This window comes from Bubalus kerabau, chromosome 10 (genome assembly GCF_029407905.1).
Source record: "Bubalus kerabau isolate K-KA32 ecotype Philippines breed swamp buffalo chromosome 10, PCC_UOA_SB_1v2, whole genome shotgun sequence".
NCBI lineage: Eukaryota > Metazoa > Chordata > Mammalia > Artiodactyla > Bovidae > Bubalus > Bubalus kerabau.
Window position 1 is genome coordinate 84,372,400 of NC_073633.1, and position 21,111 is coordinate 84,393,510.

General features: G+C 52.2%; 1 protein-coding gene across 1 annotated transcript in view; it reads left to right on the forward strand.

Moving 5' to 3' along the window:
- Positions 1–21,111, forward strand: part of PLEKHH1 (pleckstrin homology, MyTH4 and FERM domain containing H1) — a 50,188-nt gene that overhangs the window by 21,045 nt on the left and 8,032 nt on the right. Inside the window, exons 4-21 of the mRNA XM_055538402.1 lie at positions 21–170; positions 4,132–4,215; positions 5,700–5,781; positions 5,914–6,656; positions 9,501–9,579; positions 10,185–10,276; positions 12,339–12,489; positions 12,660–12,802; positions 13,797–13,907; positions 15,120–15,206; positions 15,508–15,669; positions 16,770–16,850; positions 17,166–17,348; positions 17,750–17,858; positions 18,666–18,778; positions 19,382–19,558; positions 19,899–19,996; positions 20,463–20,640. Of these exons, the coding sequence (XP_055394377.1) occupies positions 21–170; positions 4,132–4,215; positions 5,700–5,781; positions 5,914–6,656; positions 9,501–9,579; positions 10,185–10,276; positions 12,339–12,489; positions 12,660–12,802; positions 13,797–13,907; positions 15,120–15,206; positions 15,508–15,669; positions 16,770–16,850; positions 17,166–17,348; positions 17,750–17,858; positions 18,666–18,778; positions 19,382–19,558; positions 19,899–19,996; positions 20,463–20,640 (2,823 nt within the window). The remainder of the gene's footprint in view (positions 1–20; positions 171–4,131; positions 4,216–5,699; positions 5,782–5,913; positions 6,657–9,500; positions 9,580–10,184; positions 10,277–12,338; positions 12,490–12,659; positions 12,803–13,796; positions 13,908–15,119; positions 15,207–15,507; positions 15,670–16,769; positions 16,851–17,165; positions 17,349–17,749; positions 17,859–18,665; positions 18,779–19,381; positions 19,559–19,898; positions 19,997–20,462; positions 20,641–21,111) is intronic.

The following is a 21,111-nucleotide window of genomic DNA, read 5'->3' on the forward strand; positions in this document are numbered from 1 at the left end:
ACATGATTGGTACTTTCCAGGTGGGTGTGATGGAAGAGAAGGTGAAATTGTCCAATCTGATGAACGTGGACTCAGCAGGCAGCCTGCACCGGAAGTACCAAGAGTTGCTGAAAGCCATGCAGGGCAAAGATGAGCTCATCAGCGAGCTGGAGGCACAGCTGGAGAAGCAGGTGAGTACTCGCGCCCTTTGCAGCAGCTGGAGCAGCTGCCCGCGGCCCCTGAGCAGAGCCCCTCTGCTTCGGCCTCTGGTGGCAGGGGCTCCACTCCCTCACCAGGCTGTTCATCCGCATGGAGATGTAATTATTGGAAGGGGAATGAGGAGCCAGGCAGGGGATGTGGTGGGAAACGGAATTGGAGGCTGACTCATCTGGGTTGAATCCCATCTTTAGCACCTGTGACCAGATGACTTAAATTGCCGATTTTCTTTTTATACATCTGTAATATAGGGGTTGTAATATGTCATAGGGCTGTCGGCAGAATGAACTCAGGGAGTCAGGGTACAGTGTCAGACACGAGGTTGGTGTTTGGTCAGGAGAGCTTTTCCTTCTCCACCACGTGCCCTGCCAACCTGTGGGACATGTAGTATTTGGAGCAGCACAGAGCCAGACTGTCAGCCTCGGTTGGCCAGAGTCTCTCAATGCACCTGAGTAGGCAGAGACCAAGGTTGCTGCCTCCTCTGAAAAGCGCATGGAACTCAGGAGAGGCCAGTGCCCGGTGTTGCAGCCAGTCAGCACCTTTGTTCTGGAGAGGACATCTGGGACACCCCCCACCGCCAGTCCCATACACCCAGCTTCCCCGTTGTGATCTCATTAACTTCATCCTAATTCTGTCCCTCCCCTCTGCCATTGGTCTTACCTACCCAGCTTTTCCCTGGTGCCAGAGCTTCATTGTTTCCAACAAAAAAAACTTCATAGCTTGGCCAGACAACTTGCAATTTTCCACATGTGTACTCTCTATGGAACTCCCAGCTGGTCCTGCTAATGCCTTCCCACTGTCTCAGGCACATTCGTAACCATTCGCCAGTGGTCACTGAACATTTCCACTGTGGGGGTGTACCTCCCACAGTGTGGGGCACCATGTCTTCCTGAAAAATCATGGGAAAGTATAATATTGACACATGGAATCTCTTGTCAATTTCCCATTGATTTTAGGTGCCTGTCTTCTCTTTTGGGCTTGCCAGGTGGCACTGATGATAAAGAACTTGTCCGCCAATGCAGGAGACATGAGAGACATGGGTTCAATCCCTGAGTTGGGAAGACTTCTGGAGGAGGGCATGGCAATCTACTCTGATATTCTTGCCTGGAGAATCCCCTGGACAGAGGAGCCTGGTGGGCTACAGTCCATGGGGTTGCAAAGAGTCAGACATAATTGAAGCGACTTAGCACACATGCACATTTCTCTTTTGAGTGGTCCATAGTTAAAAGTGGCAGCATCTGGCATGGGTGGGCAAAATGCGTCCTTCTAAAGCTGAGGTCAAGAAAAAAATCCTTTCACGGTAATACTAGGACCAGATCAGAACAGGAAAAATGCTGTTCTGCAAGTCAGTAGACTTGGTTTTAGTCCCAGCCAGGCCATAAACTAACAGAGGCAAGTCGTTTCACCCTCTGGGCCTCAGTTTCCATAGCCACATAAAGATCAGGTTATCAGGCTAGTTCGGGTTGGCAAATTTTTTCTGTAGAGGGCCAAGTAGTAAATATTTTTGGCTTTGCAGGCCACATGGTCATTGTTGCAACTACCCAACTCTGCTGCTGTGGCCTGGAAGCAGCCTTGGACAACACAGAAATGAATGGGCAGAGCTGTTTGGGGAGGGCCCAGGTGGAAGACTGGATTTGGCCTGTGGCCAGTCTGCAAACCTCCAGGGGCTCCCCAACCTCCAGGATCTAGTGCCTGATGATCTGAAGTGGAGCTCCTGTAATAATAATAGAAATAAAGCCCACAATAAAGTGCTTGAATTATCCCCAAACCATCCCTCCCATCCACTCACCCCAGTCCATGGAAAAATTGTCTTCCACGAAACTGGTCCCTGGTGCCAAAAAGGTTGGGGACCACTGCACTAGAAAAGCTTACCAGTTCTCCAGCTCTGAAATACTGAGTCAGACATATTCATAGCCCCATCTCATTTCCACCAACCCTCTTGTTTGGGGCTTACATCCATCGTCTTACAGTTTCGAGGCTGTTTTCCCCTAGAAGGGTAACCAAAGTCGTTCCAGGTGGTCTCCAAACGGCTGAGAACACACCAGTTGTCTCCATGCTCTTTCGAGCAGGGAACTCGTTCTGGAACGGGTTATCACCTGCTCCTCAGGCGCTGTGCTGTGCACATTCTGTCCCTTCATCCTCAAGATGATCCGGAAGGGAGATGTGTCATTGCCCATTTTAGAGATGACATCACCAGGGGGTGATGGAGCCTGCGCAGTGCCCGGCAGCAAATCAGCCTCAGAGGCAGAGGCAGATCCCCACAGCCTGTATTTTGTTCTTCCCTAGGCTGCTGTTCTTTAGATGCAAACCTCACTTTTCACTTTATAGTGGTCCCTCTGTATCCACAAGGGACTGGTTGCAGGACGCCCCACAGATAACAAGATCCACGGATGCTGGAATTCATTATAGAAAAGGGTGGAGTACCCTTTTATATAGAAAAGGATATATCAAGATCCTCCACATCTGTGGAATCAGGTCTGTGGTTGGTTGAATCTGTGGATGCCAACCCCACCAGTAGGAAGAGCCGACTACTCCACCCTTCTATCTAATGACTTGAGCACCCATGGATCTTGGTATCTGCAGGGTGTCCTGAAACCAGTACCCCGGTACATACCGAGGGATCACTGTATACTGTTGATTATTTTGAGGGAATTGCACTCATGTGCTAATTTACCTTTATTTTTTGCGTTTTAACTGTAAAGGTAATACATGCTTATAGTAAAAAATACAAATGCACCAGAAGGATATAAAATGACAGCATTTTTCCCTCTGGCATCATCCTTCATTTCCATTCCTCGCCACTAATCACTATTCTTTGTGACCATTTCCTGTGTATCAGAGCACAGCGTTCCATTTTCATTTTGTTTATTCATCCAAACCCTTATTTGTGGACTCTTAGAGGTTATTTCCAGTTTTGAGGGTTTTTTTTGTTTTTGTTGCTTTATCAAATAATAATGCAACTAATGATTCCTAAGCAGTAGATTTGTTAGATCAATGGTAAGGACATGTAAAATGTTGACAAATACTATCAAGTGTTTCCCCCAAAAGGCTTTGCCAGTTTGTAGGAGGTGAGCTGTTTTCCAACACCCTTGATAATTTGGGGTTATGTCAAACTTTTAGGTTGTGTTAGTCTATTCACTTTAATCTGCATTGTTAAAATTATAATTAAGATTGTGCAGCTTTTCATGGGTTTCTTTACCTTAATTTTGCTGTTGATCTCCTGTTCATATCCTTTGCATAATTTATTGGTTTGTTCATTTCAAATTATCTCCTTTGTATGTAAGTCATTTGTGCTGCAAGTCATCCCCCAGTTGGGTTTGTTTTTGGGGGGGCTCTATGCTGGGTCCTCGTTGCTGTGCGGGCTTTTCTCTAGTTGTGACGAGCAGGGGCTCCTCTCTAGTTACAAGCACAGGCTTCTCAGTGCAGTGGCTTCTCTCGTTGCAGAGTGTGAGCTCAGACCACATGAGCTTCAGCAGTTGCAGCTCCCAGGCTATAGAGTCCAGGCTTAATGTCTGTGGTGCACTGGTTCAGCTTAGTTGCTCCACAGCATGTGGGACCTTCTCAGACCAGAGATCGGACCTGTGTCTCCTGCACTGGCAGGTGGATTCTTGACCACCGAGCCACCAGGGAAGCCATCCAGTCAAGGCTTTTAATTTTGTTTAAGGGCATCTCTTGTTGGTTATATAGTAATTTATAGTGATGATGTAGATTTATTCGTCTTTTCCTTCATGGCTATTTGGGATTTGTATTTGTAGTATGCTTAGGAAGGCCTTTCCCACTTTAGAATATTTTCTAAAAATTCATAAATGAACGTATCTTCCGTACTGGCTCACCTCCATCCTGTCCGGTAATATTTCTTCTCAGGGCCTGCCACCTCCATTTATTCACTAAACCAGGGACTGCCATGACTAACTAAAGGCCCTTTCCGTCTTGCAGAAGCAGATGAGAGCGGAAGAGGCAAAAGTTGTTCAAGAAAAAGCTGCAAAGATCAAGGAATGGGTGACACTGAAATTAGCAGAAGTGAGTTAAAAGCTGGTCTGGGAACACCTGGGAGGGACCTGTGTGGGGTTGCTCTGGTCCCCCTGTGTGTTTCTGCTTCCAGGGTCTTGCCTGCCTTTCATTTTGTTAACCATTTGTCCCCCCACTCAGCTTAGATGTGGAGACACTTCACTTTCCCCTTCCTGTTGTCAGGGTTGGGTTTCTCTCGAGGTCCTGGTTAGCTTTGTGTCTGGGGAGAAGGAAGGATTTTCCCTTCTGAGAAGTCCCATCAGTTTCCCTCAGAGAAGCACATATGGTCCTTACCATCTACCCTCTGTCCTCGCCACTCTTTTTAACTTTTTTTTTTGATGGTCAGATATACATAAAGTGTACCATTTGAGCTGTCTTTAAAGTGTACAATGCGGTGGAATTAAGTACATTCACAGAGATGTGTACCCATCACCATTATTTCCAAAACTCTTCATCACCCCAGACAGAAACTCTGTACCATTAATCACTAACTCCCTATTGTCTCCATTCTACTTCCACCTCTGTCCATCTCTTTTCATAGTTTCATCACTTGCTACAGCTTTATTTAGGAAACTCAGGACTAGAAGCTATAACACTGTGGAAAAAAGAAAAAAGCTCTAAACAAAAGGAAAGGGAATTAATGATTGGAGAGGAGTGAACACTCATCGTGGCTTCCTCTTTCCTGACACAAGTGACCCACACCTGTGGGAGGTAGCTGCTCATTTTGCCTCTTGTCCCTTCTGTGGGTGCACAACTCAGGTCACCTGCTGGACTACAAGTCCTTGGGGACAGAGCTGACGCCTGTTACTCTGTCTTCCACAGCCCTGACCTCTTGCTAAAAGAAGCTCAATAAAAGTATGTTGGCTTTCATTTCCAAGAAAATGCAGCCATTCTGAGGCTGGATCTCATGGATGGTGTGTTGAGCAAAAGAAGCCAGACGGAAGTCCACCCCAAAGAGTTCCATTTACATAAATTCCTAATGGGCATAGCTACATGAATGTGCGTAGGGATGCATACTTAGACGGTAAAACACAGAAAGCAAGGAAATGAGTCTTAGAGACTCAGAAGACTTGTCTCTTCGGTGGGCAGGGAGGACTGGGGAGGGATGAGTCTCGGTTGCCTGGGGTGCTGGCAGATTCCTCTCTCTTAACCTGCGTGGCGGTCACATGACTGTTCATTTCACAGTCATTTGTTAAGATATTCATTGGTGTGGAATGCGTTTTTTGTGTTATATTTCACCATTTTTTGGAAAGGTTAAAACAACCTAGAAAAAGAAAGCCCGAGGGCTCCCAAATGGAATCTTGTCCCAACCAAAACCAGGGAGCCCAGAGGGAAGGCAGAGGTCAGGGCTCCCAGAAGAGTCATCAGTGGATTGGGTTAAGGGCACCATGGGTTCTTTTTTGAGGATTTGATCTTTGAGAAGGATTTTAGTCTCGTTTTGAATTATTTGTCTAAACCTGTAGGCTTGAGTATTCTAAATCTTCATTTTTCTTTAGCTTGAGATGGAGAATCAGCACCTGAAAAGCTGTAATCAGCACCTGGTGGAGCAGGTGGGAGCCCTTCAACGTGCAGTGGAAGGTAAATGGGCCAGCCTGTGTGGGGACTGGGGGCGTGGGGTGTGTGTGGAGGGGGCGGGGGTGCTTGTATATGTGGTGGATAGTGGCTGAATTGGGGGAGCTCTTAATATGCCTATATTTGTCCCAACCACAGCTCTTCAGATGTCACCTTCGGGGAAGCTGCTGGTGGCCCCCCAGGGAACCACAGAGCGGGAGTCTGTCCCTTCGGGACCAGGGGCCCAGCCAGCGGGGCAGGACAGTGGTCCTCTGGCCCAGGGTGCCCTGAAGGCAGCTATCCCTGCACCTTCTCCAGGTGCCCTGCAGAGCAAGGACTCTGTTCCTAAAGCAGGAAGCCCCATGGAGGATTCTAGTTCCCGGACAGTCCACCCTGGAGCAACAGTAGAGGCCAAGACCCTTCCACTTCATCTGGGAAGACAGGGCTCTCCTGGCCAGCTGTGCCTGAGGCCTCGCACCCCCAGGCATGGTCTGGCCTCCTGGGGTGAGGGCCTGGTCACTGCTCAGGGAGGGACGCTCCCTCGGACGAAGACTTCTGCCAAGGAAGGTGGCCCTGGCTGCAGCCTGACCCTGCCAAAGGCCCGGGCTCCCAGCACCTTCCGGGACAGCATCCAGCTGGCCAAGCGGCACCACAGCCAGCCTCAGGCAGGCCCTGGGCACTTCAGCCATGTGGTGCGCATTGAGGTGGGGACCCTCTCAGCCTTCCACCCCCACAGCCTTCCCGAGGGGGTGGTCAGAGCCAAGCCCCGGGAGGAACCAGAGAAGATGGAGATGGAGGAACAACCCCCCGTGGGGGAGAAGGAGGCCCAAGGAACAGAGCTGGAGGAAGTGGATTTGGAGAACAAACCACCCACACCCCCCTTGCACCGCTTTCCATCCTGGGTAAGAAGCTCCCTCAGGGACAGGACAGAGGGGCCTGGCTGATGATATGACCACTTTTGTGGTGCCCAGACCACCCCACCCACAAGGGGTGGAGCAAAGATTTCTGATGATCAGATGGTGGCCGGCTGTTTCCTGAGCTTGGGCCACAGCCAAGCTGCATGCCTGTTTTCTCGTGTAATCTTTTTGACTCTCCAAGGAGGCTCAGTGTGGTGGCTAAAAGCACATAGGATCAAACAAGAAGGACTGAATCACTAGCTCTGTGAGTTAGCATGAGCTGCTGAATGTCTGTGCCTCAATTCCCCTCTCTATAAAATGGGGATAGTAGTACCTGCTTTACAGGGTTGCCCTGAGGATTCAGTGTGTTAATGTGTATTTGAAGAGTAGGTGCAGCAGTAGCTCATAGCAAGGGGAGAGGTTGTTGGAAACAGGGCAGGGGCCAAGACAGGTTAGAATACCACCAGAACCATCCCTCCTCTCGTTCACTGCTGCTGCCGCCGCTAAGTCTCTTCAGTCGTGTCCGACTCTGTGCAACCCCATAGACGGCAGCCCACCAGGCTCCCCCGTCCCTGGGATTCTCCAGGCAAGAACACTGGAGTGGGTTGCCATTTCCTTCTCCAGTGCATGAAAGTGAAAAGTGAAAGTGAAGATGCTCAGTCATGTCTGACTCTTCGCGACCCCATGGACTGCAGCCTACCAGGCTCCTCCATCCATGGGGTTTTCCAGGCAAGAGTACTGGAGTGGGGTGCCATTGCCTTCTCCTCCTCTTGTTCACTGCTATCTTGTAAATCCAGATGCTTTGGAGTCCTAAAGCAGAGGTGGGCAGTAAGGGAACATTCGGCAAGAGGGCTCAGCTCCTTCCGTCCGTGAGATAGGATCACTCTTGTCCCCTTTTTTTTTATTTTCTAAGTCGCTTCAGTCGTGTCCGACTCTGTGCGATCCCATAGACGGCAGCCCACCAGGCTCTGCCGACGCTGGGATTCTCCCGGCAAGAGTACTAGAGTGGGCTTGTCACTTTAGGGAACCATAATGGCCAGAAAACCCAACGTCTCTTCTTGGGTGGGGCCAGCTGGGCAGTAACCACATGGGAAAAATTGAGACTGAAAATTGCGGGAAGCCCGTTTCTCAATCTGAGGGAGTCAGATGGGCTTACTTGCTGATTTCAAGTTCCTTTTTCTGATAGTCTGCAGAATAACCTTGTGAGTTAGGCATCGTGGGCTGTGTGCTCAGTTGGCTCAGTCGTGTCCCACTCTTTGCAACCCCATGGACTGTAGCCCACCAGGCTCCTCTGTCCATGGGATTCTCCAGGCAGAAATACTGGAGTGGGTTGCTATTTGCTCCTCTGGGGGATCTTCCTGACCCAGGAATCAAACCCACGTCTCCTGTGTCTCCTTCATTGGCAGGTGGGTTCTTTACCACCAGTGCCATCTGGGAAGTCTGAGTTAGGCATCAGGTAACCTTCTGTGAAACACTCTTGCATTTGTTTAACCTAAATCCCACAAGTTTCACTTTCTGTCTGTGAAGTCAGAGGCCTATCTGTAGTTGAATTCCACAACCACTCCTGGCAGGAATAATCTCTTTTATGCCTGATTTTACCACTTGGACCCAGTTTATCTGCCCTACATAAGCAGAGAATTCCCTGCCCCAGCCCAGTGCCACCCCTGCCCCGTAATCCCTCCTTGCCGCCCATCACTTCCCTTCCCTTGCCTGCAGGTACCGCAGGCTCTCATCCCAGCCCTTGCCAGCCCATTCCTCCCTCCCCCACATGCCCCAGCACTGCCATCCTCTCTGGAGTGGCCTTGATGTAGCATCCACCCCGCTTCCCAGCCCAACCCCAAGAACCAGGCCAACAACCTTTCCCAGTCCCTGTGCCTCACATGTCACCTGAAGGGGCCTTTGTTTTCCCTTTACCTTGAGTGGAAAAGAGATATGAAAAAGGTGGGACTTCTAGGTTGTTTGGGAGGGATCCAAACCCTAAGGAAAGCTCCCCAGGCCTGTGGGCCTGCTTCAGAAGCAGGGAACCCTGAGGGGCAAGGGAAGAGTTGGGGTGGGCATTCCTGTTGTCTTCTGTGGTGGGGTTCAGGAGTCCGGGTGAGCTAGGACTTTGAGCTTGAAGCCTAACCATGATATGACATTGTTGCCGTAGGGAAAAACGATGTCTCAGTTTTCTAACAACTGGCTTACAAAAGGGCACGTCCTTGCCATGAGACTCTCACCTCATCATTGCCAGTGCCCCAACTTCTAGGGCTCTAAGATGCAGAGAAACAGGTCCTGGTCCCCCCTCCTCCTGAACTTCTTGCCCCAAGGGGAAGGGCCGCAGCGAGGGAGGGAATAAATATCACCTGATGAGCACTGGCTGTGTTCTAGGTGTTAGATGTTTTTGTTAATAATTTCATTTGATCGTCACAACAGCCTGAAAGGTATTATTTATTACGCCCATTTTGGTTGGTTGGTTTTAGTCACTAAATCGTGTCCAACTCTTGTGACCCCCATGGACCATAGCCCACCAGGCTCCTCTGTCCATAGGATTTCCCAGGCAAGAATACTGGAGTGGGTTGCCATTTCCTTCTCCAGGAAGTCTTCCTGACCCAGGGATCAAACCTGGGTCTCTTGCATTGCAGTCAAATTCTTTACTAACTGAGTCACCAGGGAAGCCCACATTTAAAGCCCAGGAAAATGAGGTCCAGAAATGGTGTTCACTTGCCCCCACATCCCCCCACCCCTACCCTTGGAGGCTAAGCGTGAATGTGGACCCAGGTCTGCCGGCCTCCAAAGCCAAGGGCCGGGATGGGCACAGAGGTGGGTGGGGTGCATGGGCCTTGACCCCCTGCCACCGCCCTGTTCCAGGAGAGCCGGATCTACGCTGTGGCCACGTCCGGCATGCGGCTGTCTGAAGTGCCTGTCAGAAGTAATGCCACCTGCTGCGGTGAGTCCCAAGTGGCTCCTGTGGCGGGCAGGGTGGGCATGCGCGGAGGAGAGGACTCTGAGCTACACCCAGGCCAGGTCACCTGCAGCCCATTCCTTCCCACAACAGGTGAGGTTCACGTGAAATCACGTGGCCAGGGCTCCCTTGGAGGGAGAAGGAAGCTGCAGGGCTCTGCTCATCCAGTGTAGGGTGGGAGCGGGCGTAAACAGAGTTGTAGCCAATTACAGAGATGGAAGGGGTTTTGGAGGCGGGGCCTCCAGCAGCCGTCCACCTGCGCTGGCCTTCCCTGCCGCAGCGCGAGGACTGTGGGCTGAAGGAGCCACCACCCCTTGCTGTGTGTGGCTCCGGAGTCACCCGCCACAGCGGCCCCACAGTGATGCGAGCGCCGCGTAGTCACATGGCGTGTAACTCACCTTGGCAAGAGTCCCTCGTCCTGGTATCTGTCACCCGGTCTTTCTGGTCTGTCCAGAGTGCTGTTTGTTTCAGGGAATGCTGTCTATGCAGATCTCTCTCCTCCTGGCGCCGCTCAGGTCTCTGCCTCCCTCCCACCCCTTCCTGGGTTATGTCACCGGAGTGAATCTCATTCCTCTCTCCTGCCCCTTCAGCTTCAAGCCCTCCTGCTCTGGCATCACCTGGGCCATTCTCTGGCCTTGTCTACAAGAACGTCACCGTGCCTGTCTACACAGCCCTGAAGGGGGTAAGAAGCCGCTGTTGGAGGAGGGATTGTCCTCCTCCAGAAAGGCCCTCCCTTCACCTCCTGACCACCACCGGTATCTGCAGCCAGTGGCTGGAGTGGAGCTCTAGGGTCAGGCCTCTGAACACACATGCAACTCTAGGCAGGCAGCTCAGTGCCCGCTCCACTACCGCCCCCCCCCCCCCCCCACACACACCATATATCATTTTATTTATCTTTATTAGATTTTTTAAAATCTATTTTTAATTTTTCTTCCAATTTTATTGAGGTAATAAAAACCTAATAAAGATATTGCTGTGCACCAGGAACTTATATAGTGTTGTAGGTCAATTATACTTCAAATTGACTTATTTCCAAATGGCTTATTAAGCCATTTCGTGATGTATGTAAGTCAAACTATTATGCTACACATCTTCATCCAATTCCCCCACTTGAGGAACCACAAGTCTGATCTCTTTTTCTATGAGTTTCTTTGTTTTTGAAGTATAATTGACCTACAACACTATATGAGTTCCTGGTGCATAGCAATATCTTTATTAGGTTTTTATTAGAAAAATTCTACATTTACAAAAATGTGAAAGATTATGATGGAGGGCAAAGTAAAAAGTTAGAGGTTAAACCAATGCCTGCTCCACCTCTTCTCATGTTTTCACATGTCTGTCCCAGAGACCAGTGGGGTTCCATCCTGAATTTTTTATGTGTTCAAACATGTATTCCCATATATACTCCCATAACTTTTCTACATTTTTAAAAAACATTTATTTATTTGGCTGCCTCGGGTCTTAGTTACAGCACATGGACTCTTTACTGCATCGTGTGGCATCTTTCACTGTGGCACGTAGACTCTTAGTTGCTCCACAGCACATGGAATCTTAGTTCCCTGACCAGGGATCAAACTCATGTCACCTGCATTGTAAGATGGATTCTTAACCACTGGACCATCAGGGAAGTCCCTCTCTCTCCGTGTATATATATATATATATATATTTTTTTTTTTTTTTAACAAAAATCAGATATTGCTACAACATGATGTTTTCATATACTTTTTGATCTGCTTTTGTTACTGTTTTTTGAGATCATAACAGTAATACTTTGTAAAACTTGTTTGTAGAAGGATAAAAAGCCCAAAGTGAAATTTCCTCTTACATTGCTTTTCCCTTATTCCTGACCCTAGAGGCGACTATCACTGATGGTTTGGTGTTTATTCTGTAATGCCCTCTGATGCATTTACAAATGTTCTGTCCCTCTCTTACGTGTACACACACACAGGATGACGTCATGCATGTCAGTCTGCCCGTTGCTTTTGCACCCAGCCATGTGTCAGGTCTTCCTGCCCCGCCTCCACAGGCAGCACAGCTCTGCCTCCCTTTTTAGGGCTGTCCAGTATCCCTGGTATAGATGCCCCATAACGACTTTAACTTGTCCTCCCCTGATTCACAGTGTGGGTCATCTCTATCTCTAAAATCAATGTTGTGATGAACATCATGTTGCAAATACTTCTCTGTGCACTTATATATACATAAGGACCTAGTTCTAGAGGTGGAATTTATGGGTAGATAATATGTATGTTTTAAATTTTGACAGGTAGGGCCAAATAACCTTCTAAAAAGATTTTATCACACTATAGAGAGTATCCTTTTCCACACAGTTTCCCCAACATTGAAGTAATTGGTCTTTTAAAATTTTTACCATGATCTCGATTTGTCATCCCCACCCACTTTTAAAGCTCCAGTCTCACCCTTGGCCGGTGGTGTGGTTTTCTGGCCCACTAGTGGCAGGGAGCAAGGGTCCCAGCGGCCAGCTGTTCAGCCCCAGTGGGCAGCTCCCCTGGGGACCACGTGGTGTGTGGGGGAGAGAGAAGCATGGAGGTGAGGATGCAGGGGTAAGGTGATCAGGTCGGGAGGGGATAGTTGTGTTTTGGGTGTTCCAGCTGGGTGGAGGCGTCCCCATGCGCTAGACAGGCTGTGTTGGCCACACCGGGGCACATGGAGCTGGAGTGAAAGTGCAGGTGGGCGGGGCTTGCTTTGCAGCAGGAGCTGCAGTGGGGAGGGGGCCTGTCTTGCAGAAAGCCACGCAGATCAGCACGGTGCCCTTTGTGGACGAGTCCTCTGGGTCCGATGATGACTGCAGCTCCCAGGCTAGCTTCCGAACTTCACTCCCCTGCTCTGAGTCCAGGAAGACCAGTGGACTGGGCAGCCCCCGAGCCATCAAGAGAGGTAGGGAGGAGGAGGGTGGGAGGGGTATGAAACAATGACGGGCCCCTCCTCTCCTCCCATGGGCGGTCCTACTTGGGGGTCCCTGGTGGGTGAGGAAGGCCCTGCAGTTCCCAGGCTGGGCTAGCCGGGAGGGTATGGACCCATGCCTGGACTCCTCTTCCCTTGGACAGGCGTCTCCATGTCCTCACTGAGCTCCGAGGGTGACTACGCCATTCCCCCGGATGCCTGCTCCTTGGACAGTGACTACTCTGAGCCTGAGCACAAACTGCAGCGCACCTCATCCTATTCCACTGATGGGCTGGGCCCAGGCGGGGTGAGCTGGGAGCTCTGCTCCCACCCCACGGAGCCAAGGCAGGGCTGGGTGGGAGCGGACCGCCAGTACGAGGCCCAGGCAGCAGCTGTGGGGTCCCTGGGACTGGCGAAGGGACAGCGGGGCCTGGGGGCTGCCACTGATGATGTGAGGCCTCGGGGAGTGGGCAGGGGGTATGCAGTTAGGAGGTCAGGTGCACTCAGACCCCATCGTTATGGCCCAGGGGGCCCAGTGGGGCAGGAGGAGTTTACACATGTTGCCTCTTTAGCGCCACGCTGACCCGGGGATGCTGAGCGCTAACAATGTATTTATTGAGTTCTTACTGTGCCGGGCACCATGCTCAGGGCTTTGCATGCTGTGTCTCATTTGTCCTCACAGTCATCTCAGGCTTATTACCCCACCTCGCGGATGAGAAGCCTGAGGCTCAGGTGTGCTGTTGTGCTCCAGAGCCGGCAGTGAATCCAGGTGGCTCATTCCCCAGCCCTTGCTCCACACCCCTGTGCTGCCCTGTCTTGTCTTTCCCTCCCCCTCCACAGACTCTCCTTCCCCACTCAGCTCATGTTCCCCAAACTCTTCTCTCACTGTTCCTTGCTGCCTGGAATGGCCTCCTTCCTCCTCTGGGCTCATCTCGAAGGAAAGGCTGATTTCCTTTCAAGGCTGGTTCAGGTATGGCTCCTGCTGGAAGCCTCCCCTGGCCAGCCTCTCGCTTGTACAGCCCCTGATCCACCACCTCCTCACGGTCATGTGTTGTCTCCCCCTGCCAGCGGGACCACCCATGCTTTATGACTTCTCTCTGCACCCTTAGCCGGGCAGTTCCCTGAAAACACACGTTGTTGCTGTAGTCGCTAAGTCATGTCTGACACACACAGTAGATACTCAGTAATTTGTTTTAATTGATGACAAAGCAGTGATTCTGCTGGGCCCTTTTGGCCTGTGTAATGTCCAGGAACCCCAGTGATTTTTCCCCTTCTTGCTCTGCACCCCTCCACTCCTGCAGGAGTCACTGGAGAAGTCGGGCTACTTGCTGAAAATGGGGAGCCGGGTGAAGACGTGGAAGAGGCGCTGGTTTGTGCTGAGACAGGGACAGATCATGTACTACAAGTCTCCGGTGAGACCTTCCTTCCCTGGACAGTAGGCAAAAGTACCCACCCCAGCCCCAGAACTGCATGAGGAACTGGAAGCCGGGCAGAGGGCGAAGGTCTGGCAGGTGGAAGAGGCAGCCTGGGCAGGTTCCTAAGGCTCTGAGCCCCACATGGGACCAGGAGTGAAATCAAGTCCTGAGCAGTCAAGAGCACTTCTAGACCGCTTGGCTTGGTGATTTCTTTTTCCTTCGGAAGCTGAGTTCTTCTTATGCCTGGTCCTGTAAATGAACTATTCCTAGGCTGCCCTCATGTGATCTGGGCTAACAGGGAGGCTTGTTTCCTCCTCCATCTCCTTCTAACGCTGTTTGGAATTAGGGAGCCTTAGGATCCTGGGACCTAGGAGAAGGCAATGGCACCCCACTCCAGTACTCTTGCCTGGAAAATCCCATGGATGGAGGAGCCTGGTAGGCTGCGGCCCATGGGGTCGCTAAGAGTCGGACACGACTGAGCGACTTCGCTTTCACTTTTCGCTTTCATGCACTGGAGAAGGAAATGGCAACCCACTCCAGTGTTCTTGTCTGGAGAATCCCAGGGACGGGGAAGCCTCATGGGCTGCCGTCTATGGGGTCGCACAGAGTTGGACACGACTGAAGTGATTTAGCAGCAGCAGCAGGATCCTGGGACCTAGTTTGGCAGGATCTCCCTGGAGAACCAATGTTAATGTTTTTTTTATTTAAAAATTTTTTTCAATGTTAATGTTTTAAAGAAGGTGAAAAGGCCTGTCTCTTGTGCAACTCCAGTTGATTGTTAGTGCATGCCTTGAGCACCATGTTAAGGATTCTGGGCCTGTACCACTCAATGAGTAGGCATGCTCTGATTGATTAATAATGTCTGGAAAGGGTACTGGTGACATACAGGCCGCCTGTTGATGACACTTGCTATAAAATATAGAGTAGAAGGAATTTAAGGGCTTAGAGCTCAGGAATGACGTAGTGGCTTCTTACCCAATTTTTAAAAAGGTCCAAGCTATACTTTTGAGGCCTGGATCAGCAGGACCCATGTCTCTAATCATTGCTCCATTTACTTAGAACCAAGATCCAGAACAAGTTACCCATCATACCGCAGCCCAGGAACGCTTGGGAGTCCCTTTCCCCTTTGTGACCTGGAATAAGATCGGAGGGGAAACGGTGCGCTCTGGGAAGGCTCCAACCTCTTTCCCCTCCTTCCTTTCTTTACAGAGTGATGTCATCCGGAAACCGCAAGGCCAAGTGGAACTAAACTCCCGTTGCCAGATTGTTCGAGGGGAAGGTGCACAGACATTCCAGGTGAGCATGGTCCTGGCAGTTGGTGTTTTAGATAGAAGAGGTGCTGGGTTAGGATGTGGCTCCCATGAAAACAAAGATGGGGCAAGATGAGCGTGTATGGAAGACATGACACTGACATTTGCGTCGCTCCTCATTTGTGGGTTTGAGGAAGGAAGAGGAGGCAGGATGTGAGATGGAGTGAAGTGGGAGAGATATGGAGAAGAGGAAGACAAGAAGGAAGGCCCGGTGGGCCAGAGTTCTGTGCCACCTCATAGCCGGGCCCGTTTTTCCATCCTCCTCTCCCCACCCCCTCACCCCCCAGCTCATCTCTGAGAAGAAGACCTACTACCTGACGGCTGACTCGCCCAGCCTGCTGGAGGAATGGATCCGTGTCCTGCAGAGCCTGCTGAAGGTCCAGGCCATTGGGCCTCCAGCCGTGCCTCAGGGGGGCACCAAGCCCACCGTGAAGGGCTGGCTGACCAAGGTATGGGTGGGGGGATGGGGGAGGCATGTGGGCCTCCTGAGAGTCAGGGGAGCCACGAGTGAGTCCTGGGGGTGGCGGGTCCCCTCCTGACACAGCTTTCTGCAGAGGGTTCCTCACATTGGTTACCTGTGGTCTGAGCCACATAAGGTGATGGTGAATGACTCTCTGGAAAAATAGGGATCAACGTTGTTAGAGCAACAGCTGTTCTCAAGTCAGAGGGGGGGAAACGAATGTCTTGGACCCATTTTGAGGTCATTAGAAGTTGCCCCCACTGCTGCTTTGTACCCAACACAGCTCAGTATGAATAGAGGGAAGCTGTGACCTCAGTGAGGCAGGCGTGGCCAAAGATTCATAATATCTCAGGCTGCCCTAAAGATGTTTTTTGATTTTTTTTTTTTTTAAGCCGTGCCACTTGGCATGCAAGATCCTAATTCCCTGACCAGGGATCAACCCCAGTGCCCTCTGTAGCGGAAGCTCAGAGTCTTAACCACTGGGCCACCAGGGAAATCCCTAAAGACATTTTAATTAGGGCCTTTCTGGTTGCAGGGAGCTGAGAAGCACTTGTTGACCCCCAGGGAGGGAGGTTAACAGGGAAGCACAGTAACTAGGCCAGGACACTGTCAGGAGTGATACGTGAGAAGCTCCGTGCTTGGGGTGCTCCCTCTGCCTTCCTGTTCAGTCTGGGTTCACAGCCCTCTCCTCTGCTCGGGTGCAGTGTTTTTATACTTCATGATTACATTTGCCCAAGGGCTTCAGCCCACGGTGGCCCTGCCCTCCCAACTCTAGTCCTTGCTGACTAGCAAGTTCTTCTTGTGGTCATATTCCTGGGACAGGACATCTGGTTGGCCAGGTCGACCTTTTAATGGCAGTTCATATGAGGGTGAATGGGGGTGTCGTGGCCATGGACCCTTGCTGTGAAAGGGCTGGTTCCATTAGTCGAGAATCTGGGTAGCATCTGAGTTTGACCTGGAATTGACCTAAGGGTCTGAGTTGAACCAGGGGTTTTGAGATCTGTCTCCTCGTGGCTTCTCTTTGCCAGTCCCAGATTTACTTCTGGGGTCATCTGATTCTGATAATGCTGGCTCACTTCTGACCTGCAGGTCAAGCATGGCCACTCCAAGCTGGTCTGGTGTGCTCTTGTTGGGAGAACCTTCTACTACTATCGAAGCCATGAGGACAAGGTACTTCCTGGCCTCCCAATAGCTTCCCCCACTCCGCATTCCTGTGGCTCCGTGTCCTGATGGAAGGCCCCACCCCAAACCCTATAACCAGTACAAAGCTAGTGGCCCTCTTTTGAGTGTGTGACCAGTGTGCAAGGCCCACAGGTTGTTTTTGTGTGGCGTGTCTGTGCTCCTCCAGGCCTGTCTCCCCTTCCCCATCCTGTCATCCATCCATCCACCTCCTTGATCCCCAGCCCTATAAGCCCCGAGGTTCAGAGAGAGGAGATTCCTCCATCCCTGCCAGCCCTCCCATTCATGCAAGGCTCCTGTCTGCAGCGACCCCTGGGCCGTCTGCCTGTGCGGGACTCGCGCATAGAGGAAGTAGACCGATCCTGTGACTCAGACGAGGACTATGAGGCTGGAGGAACCCGGCAGTTGCTGTCCTCCCACTACACGCTGGTGATCCACCCCCCGGAGCACAGCCCCACCTACCTCCTCATTGGCACCAAGCATGAAAAGGTGAGGGAGGGGCTGGGCCTCTGTGGCAAAGCTCAAACCTTTGATTCTCATCTTCCTTCCTTCTTCCCTGAGATTCCAAAAATTCAAATTTATTTTCCTCCTAGACATGTTGGCAACTCGTATTTCCTGATTGGGAATATTCCTTGTTCTGGGTTCATTCCCAGCGACCAACATCTCTTCACTGGGGCCATGAGATGGAGGGGACCACAAGCTTAGGAACTTAGGTTCATATTCATTCAATCCCAAGACTTTCCTCTTAGAGACCAGTGGCCTCAGCTTGTGCCAACCAAGCAGGCTGAGCATCACCCTGGACTTGGCCCCTTCAGGGAAGCTCCCTTGGAGGTCCTGCCTCCATTCTCTCCCAGCCCAGCCCCATCAGCTGGCTTTCTGTCCTCTTCCAGGATACGTGGCTTTACCACCTCACGGTGGCTGCAGGTGGTAGCAGTGCCAAGGTGGGCACTGCCTATGAGCAGCTCATTGGAAAGCTGATGGATGGTGAAGGAGACCCAGGTAAGGCAAGGGTGGCCGTCACTGCTGGGTTGGAGGGCAGTGGCTGAGTAATTGGTGGTTGGGAACCCCAAGAAAGCACGACGGTGCCCTGAAGCTGTTTGGAAAGCATCTGAGCCACAGAAGGGCATTCGTGTCCCATGCTCCAGGGCCTTGTTTCTGGTGAGGATACTGGGGAGACCACTCAGTATCTGGGGGAGTTGTCTGGGGAGCAGACACTTGGTCAATGTTTTACTTTGTTCCCTGCAACTTTGCTGGCCAGACAGAGGGTTGAGGAAAGAAGGTGGCTGGTTAATCTGTAGTTAGAGGTGGTTAATAAATGAAGTTAGGATCAGGCTGACTTGAGCCTGGGGCATTTAGAAGTCTGTATTTTGCTGCTGATTCTCAGGACCCTAAGGACCTAAGGGCTCCCAGCACACACACTGCTCCACTGCTGCTTCAGGGCTTGTTTGTTCCAGGCTGATACACATTCCTCTATCCAGACCTGACGCTGCGATGAGGGGGCCTCCCTTGCACACACGCGCGCACACACACACACACTTACAGATGCCCACGCCTTGCACACTCACTCCTACTGCAGCCCCATGAGCAAAGCAGCCTTCCTGTAAGCTGTGCTTCTGAGTGTGCTGAATAAATGCAGCGCACACCTGCCCAGCCCACGCTCTGTGGGTGTAAACGCAGCACAACCCGTGTGTCCAGACTGAAAGCCCTGTCTTCCCTGCAGATCAGAGTGGGGGTGGGGGTGGGGGGGGGGCGCGTTCCCTGCACACTTCTGACTGCCGCTGCTCTCTGGTGCTGTGCTCCGGGCAGACTCCCCCCTCTGGAGGCACCCCATGCTGTGCTACAGCAAAGACGGGCTGTACACCTCCCTCACCACCCTGCCCTCCGAGGCCCTGCAGACGGAAGCTGTCAAGCTCTTCAAGGTAAAGTGGGAGCTGAGCCCAGGCCCACAGACTGGCAGTTGGCACCCTTGCCCTGCATCTCGGCTCTGGCCAGAGCAGTTCTGCTCGCTGTGGTGATGGAGACCCAGGCGGTTCAGGGGGTAGCTTACGGAGGGATCTGAAGAGGATGGGAGACAGTCCCTCAGGGTTCCCACCATGTCCTTTATGGGGAAGATACTGGAAGCTCTGGGATGTCACCCCTGGGCCCTTGAAATGAAGAGCTGCCGTCCTCCTGGAGTGCACAGTGGGAAGGGGCAGGTTTCTGTTGCTTCTGGACCTGAGAGGTTCTGGCCTATTTTGGATGTTCTTTGTTCCCCTCTGAATATTCTATCTTTTTAAAAAATGAATATGTCTTGTTTATGTAACGGGAATATTTAAAGAAGGAAAGATCCTCTCCCAAAGTAGCCATCTCAGAAAGCATAGATATTCTCAAGCAGTAATGATGCTCCCTCTGAGAAAGCGCTGTCTGCAGTGAACCGGGGCCTCCCTTGAGCTCTCGGGGTTGAGGGGGGACAGGCCAGTCTGTCCCAGCCACAGAGGACAGTCGTCAAGGAACCGCCCGAGCCTGCCGTCATCTCCCTGCAGTCCTGCCAGCTCTTCATCAACGTGCCCGTGGAAGCCGCCTCGGTGGACTACCACGTGTCTCTGGCGCAGACGGCACTGCAGGTCTGCCTGGTTCACCCCGAGCTACAGAGCGAGATCTACTGCCAACTCATGAAGCAGACCAGCTGCCGCCCGCCGCAGAAGTACTCCCTCATGCAGGTGGGCGTCCCTGGGGCAGAACAGCCGTGGGCCAGGGCTGCCCAGGAGGTGGGAAAAGTGGAAGGAGGTGACTGGGCACATATCCTCCGAGCCTGGTGGCCAGCAGGCAGCCTCGGGGCACAAAGCTGTCCCGCTGTCTTCTCTGTGCCCCTCCTGGATGTCCACACACAGATTGCCTGACTGCAGTTTTGGATGGAGCCTGGCCAAGCTGGCCCTCCCGGTGCCCACAGGAGGTTGGGGGCTGTGGTTTGGAGGGGCTGCTGAAGGCTCTGCAGGTCAGGACCGTGAGGGCGGTGGCGTGCAGACCCAGCACTCACCCTGCACTTCCTTCCCCGCTCAGTGCTGGCAGCTCCTGGCTCTGTGCGCCCCCCTCTTCCTGCCTCAGCACCACTTCCTCTGGTATGTCAAGCAGCAGCTCCAGCGCCATGCGGATCCCAGGTGAGATAGCGCCCCTCTGGCGTTACTGACAGGCGTGATCGAGAGGGACGCTGAGGGAGACCAGGATGAATCAGATCGCCCCTGCTCCCTGGGATTTGTGTGGTGGCCGTGGAGACTTTGCCCATCGGCACATACACTGATAGGCACATGGCGATCTAGGCACTGGGCCCCTCTACATGCCGGTCCACGTAGGCATGGGTATTTTGTGGGGGCTTTCATATGAAGCTACAGTGCCCCCACACCCCCATATTTTCATTCTCTGTTTTTGGGCTCCTGCAGAAAATAGCCATGCCAGCAGCCTGCAGCAAATAGACCCCGAAAGACAAAGTAACACCCCAGACCCGTCTTCGGGGCTCCTATCACAGCCTCCCAGCTGCGGGTTCAGTCCTACAGGTTATGTGTCGGTAGGGAGCCGGGAGTGAGTGGATTCCCCAGTGTTCCTTTTTCTCTTCACCTGTCTTTTTAGAAACGAAACTGGTCAGTACGCCACGTACTGCCAGCGGGCGGTGGAGCGGACGCTGCAGACTGGGGAGCGGGAGGCCAGGCCGTCGCGCATGGAGGTGGTGTCCATCCTGTTGCGGAACCCCTTCCACCACTCCCTGCCCTTCAGCATCCCTGTGCACTTCGCCAATGGGACCTACCAGGTGACCAGGCTGCCACGATCCCTGAGCTGAGTCTCCTCTGACCCAGAGGAGAACACTTTTGGGCCAGAGGGTGCTGAGCCTCCATAGGCCCAGCAGATCATAATAGGAAGACCAGCTGAAGCACAGGCCTGGGGTTTAGAGGGCGAGCGGGGCCATTTGCGCCAGTGTGGACGGAGGAAGGGGCTGGAATCTCAGAAGTGCTTCAGTGTTCGGGGCCTGGGAGGTGGATCTTTTGAACCCAGTGCACGAACAGGGAAGCTGAGACACTGACCAAGAGGGTGGCCTGGGAAAGGGCCCCCCAGAAGCGTTTATAGCATGTGGGACTGCAGTTCACTGTGGGCAGGCCCCTCCCCTAGGCACTCACCACTCCACATGGAAACCAGCTTCCTTTGGCCTTTGCAATCGCCCTTTCAGACTCCTGGTAGCTCAGCCTGCAATGTAGGAGACTTAGGTTTGATCCCTGGGTTGGGA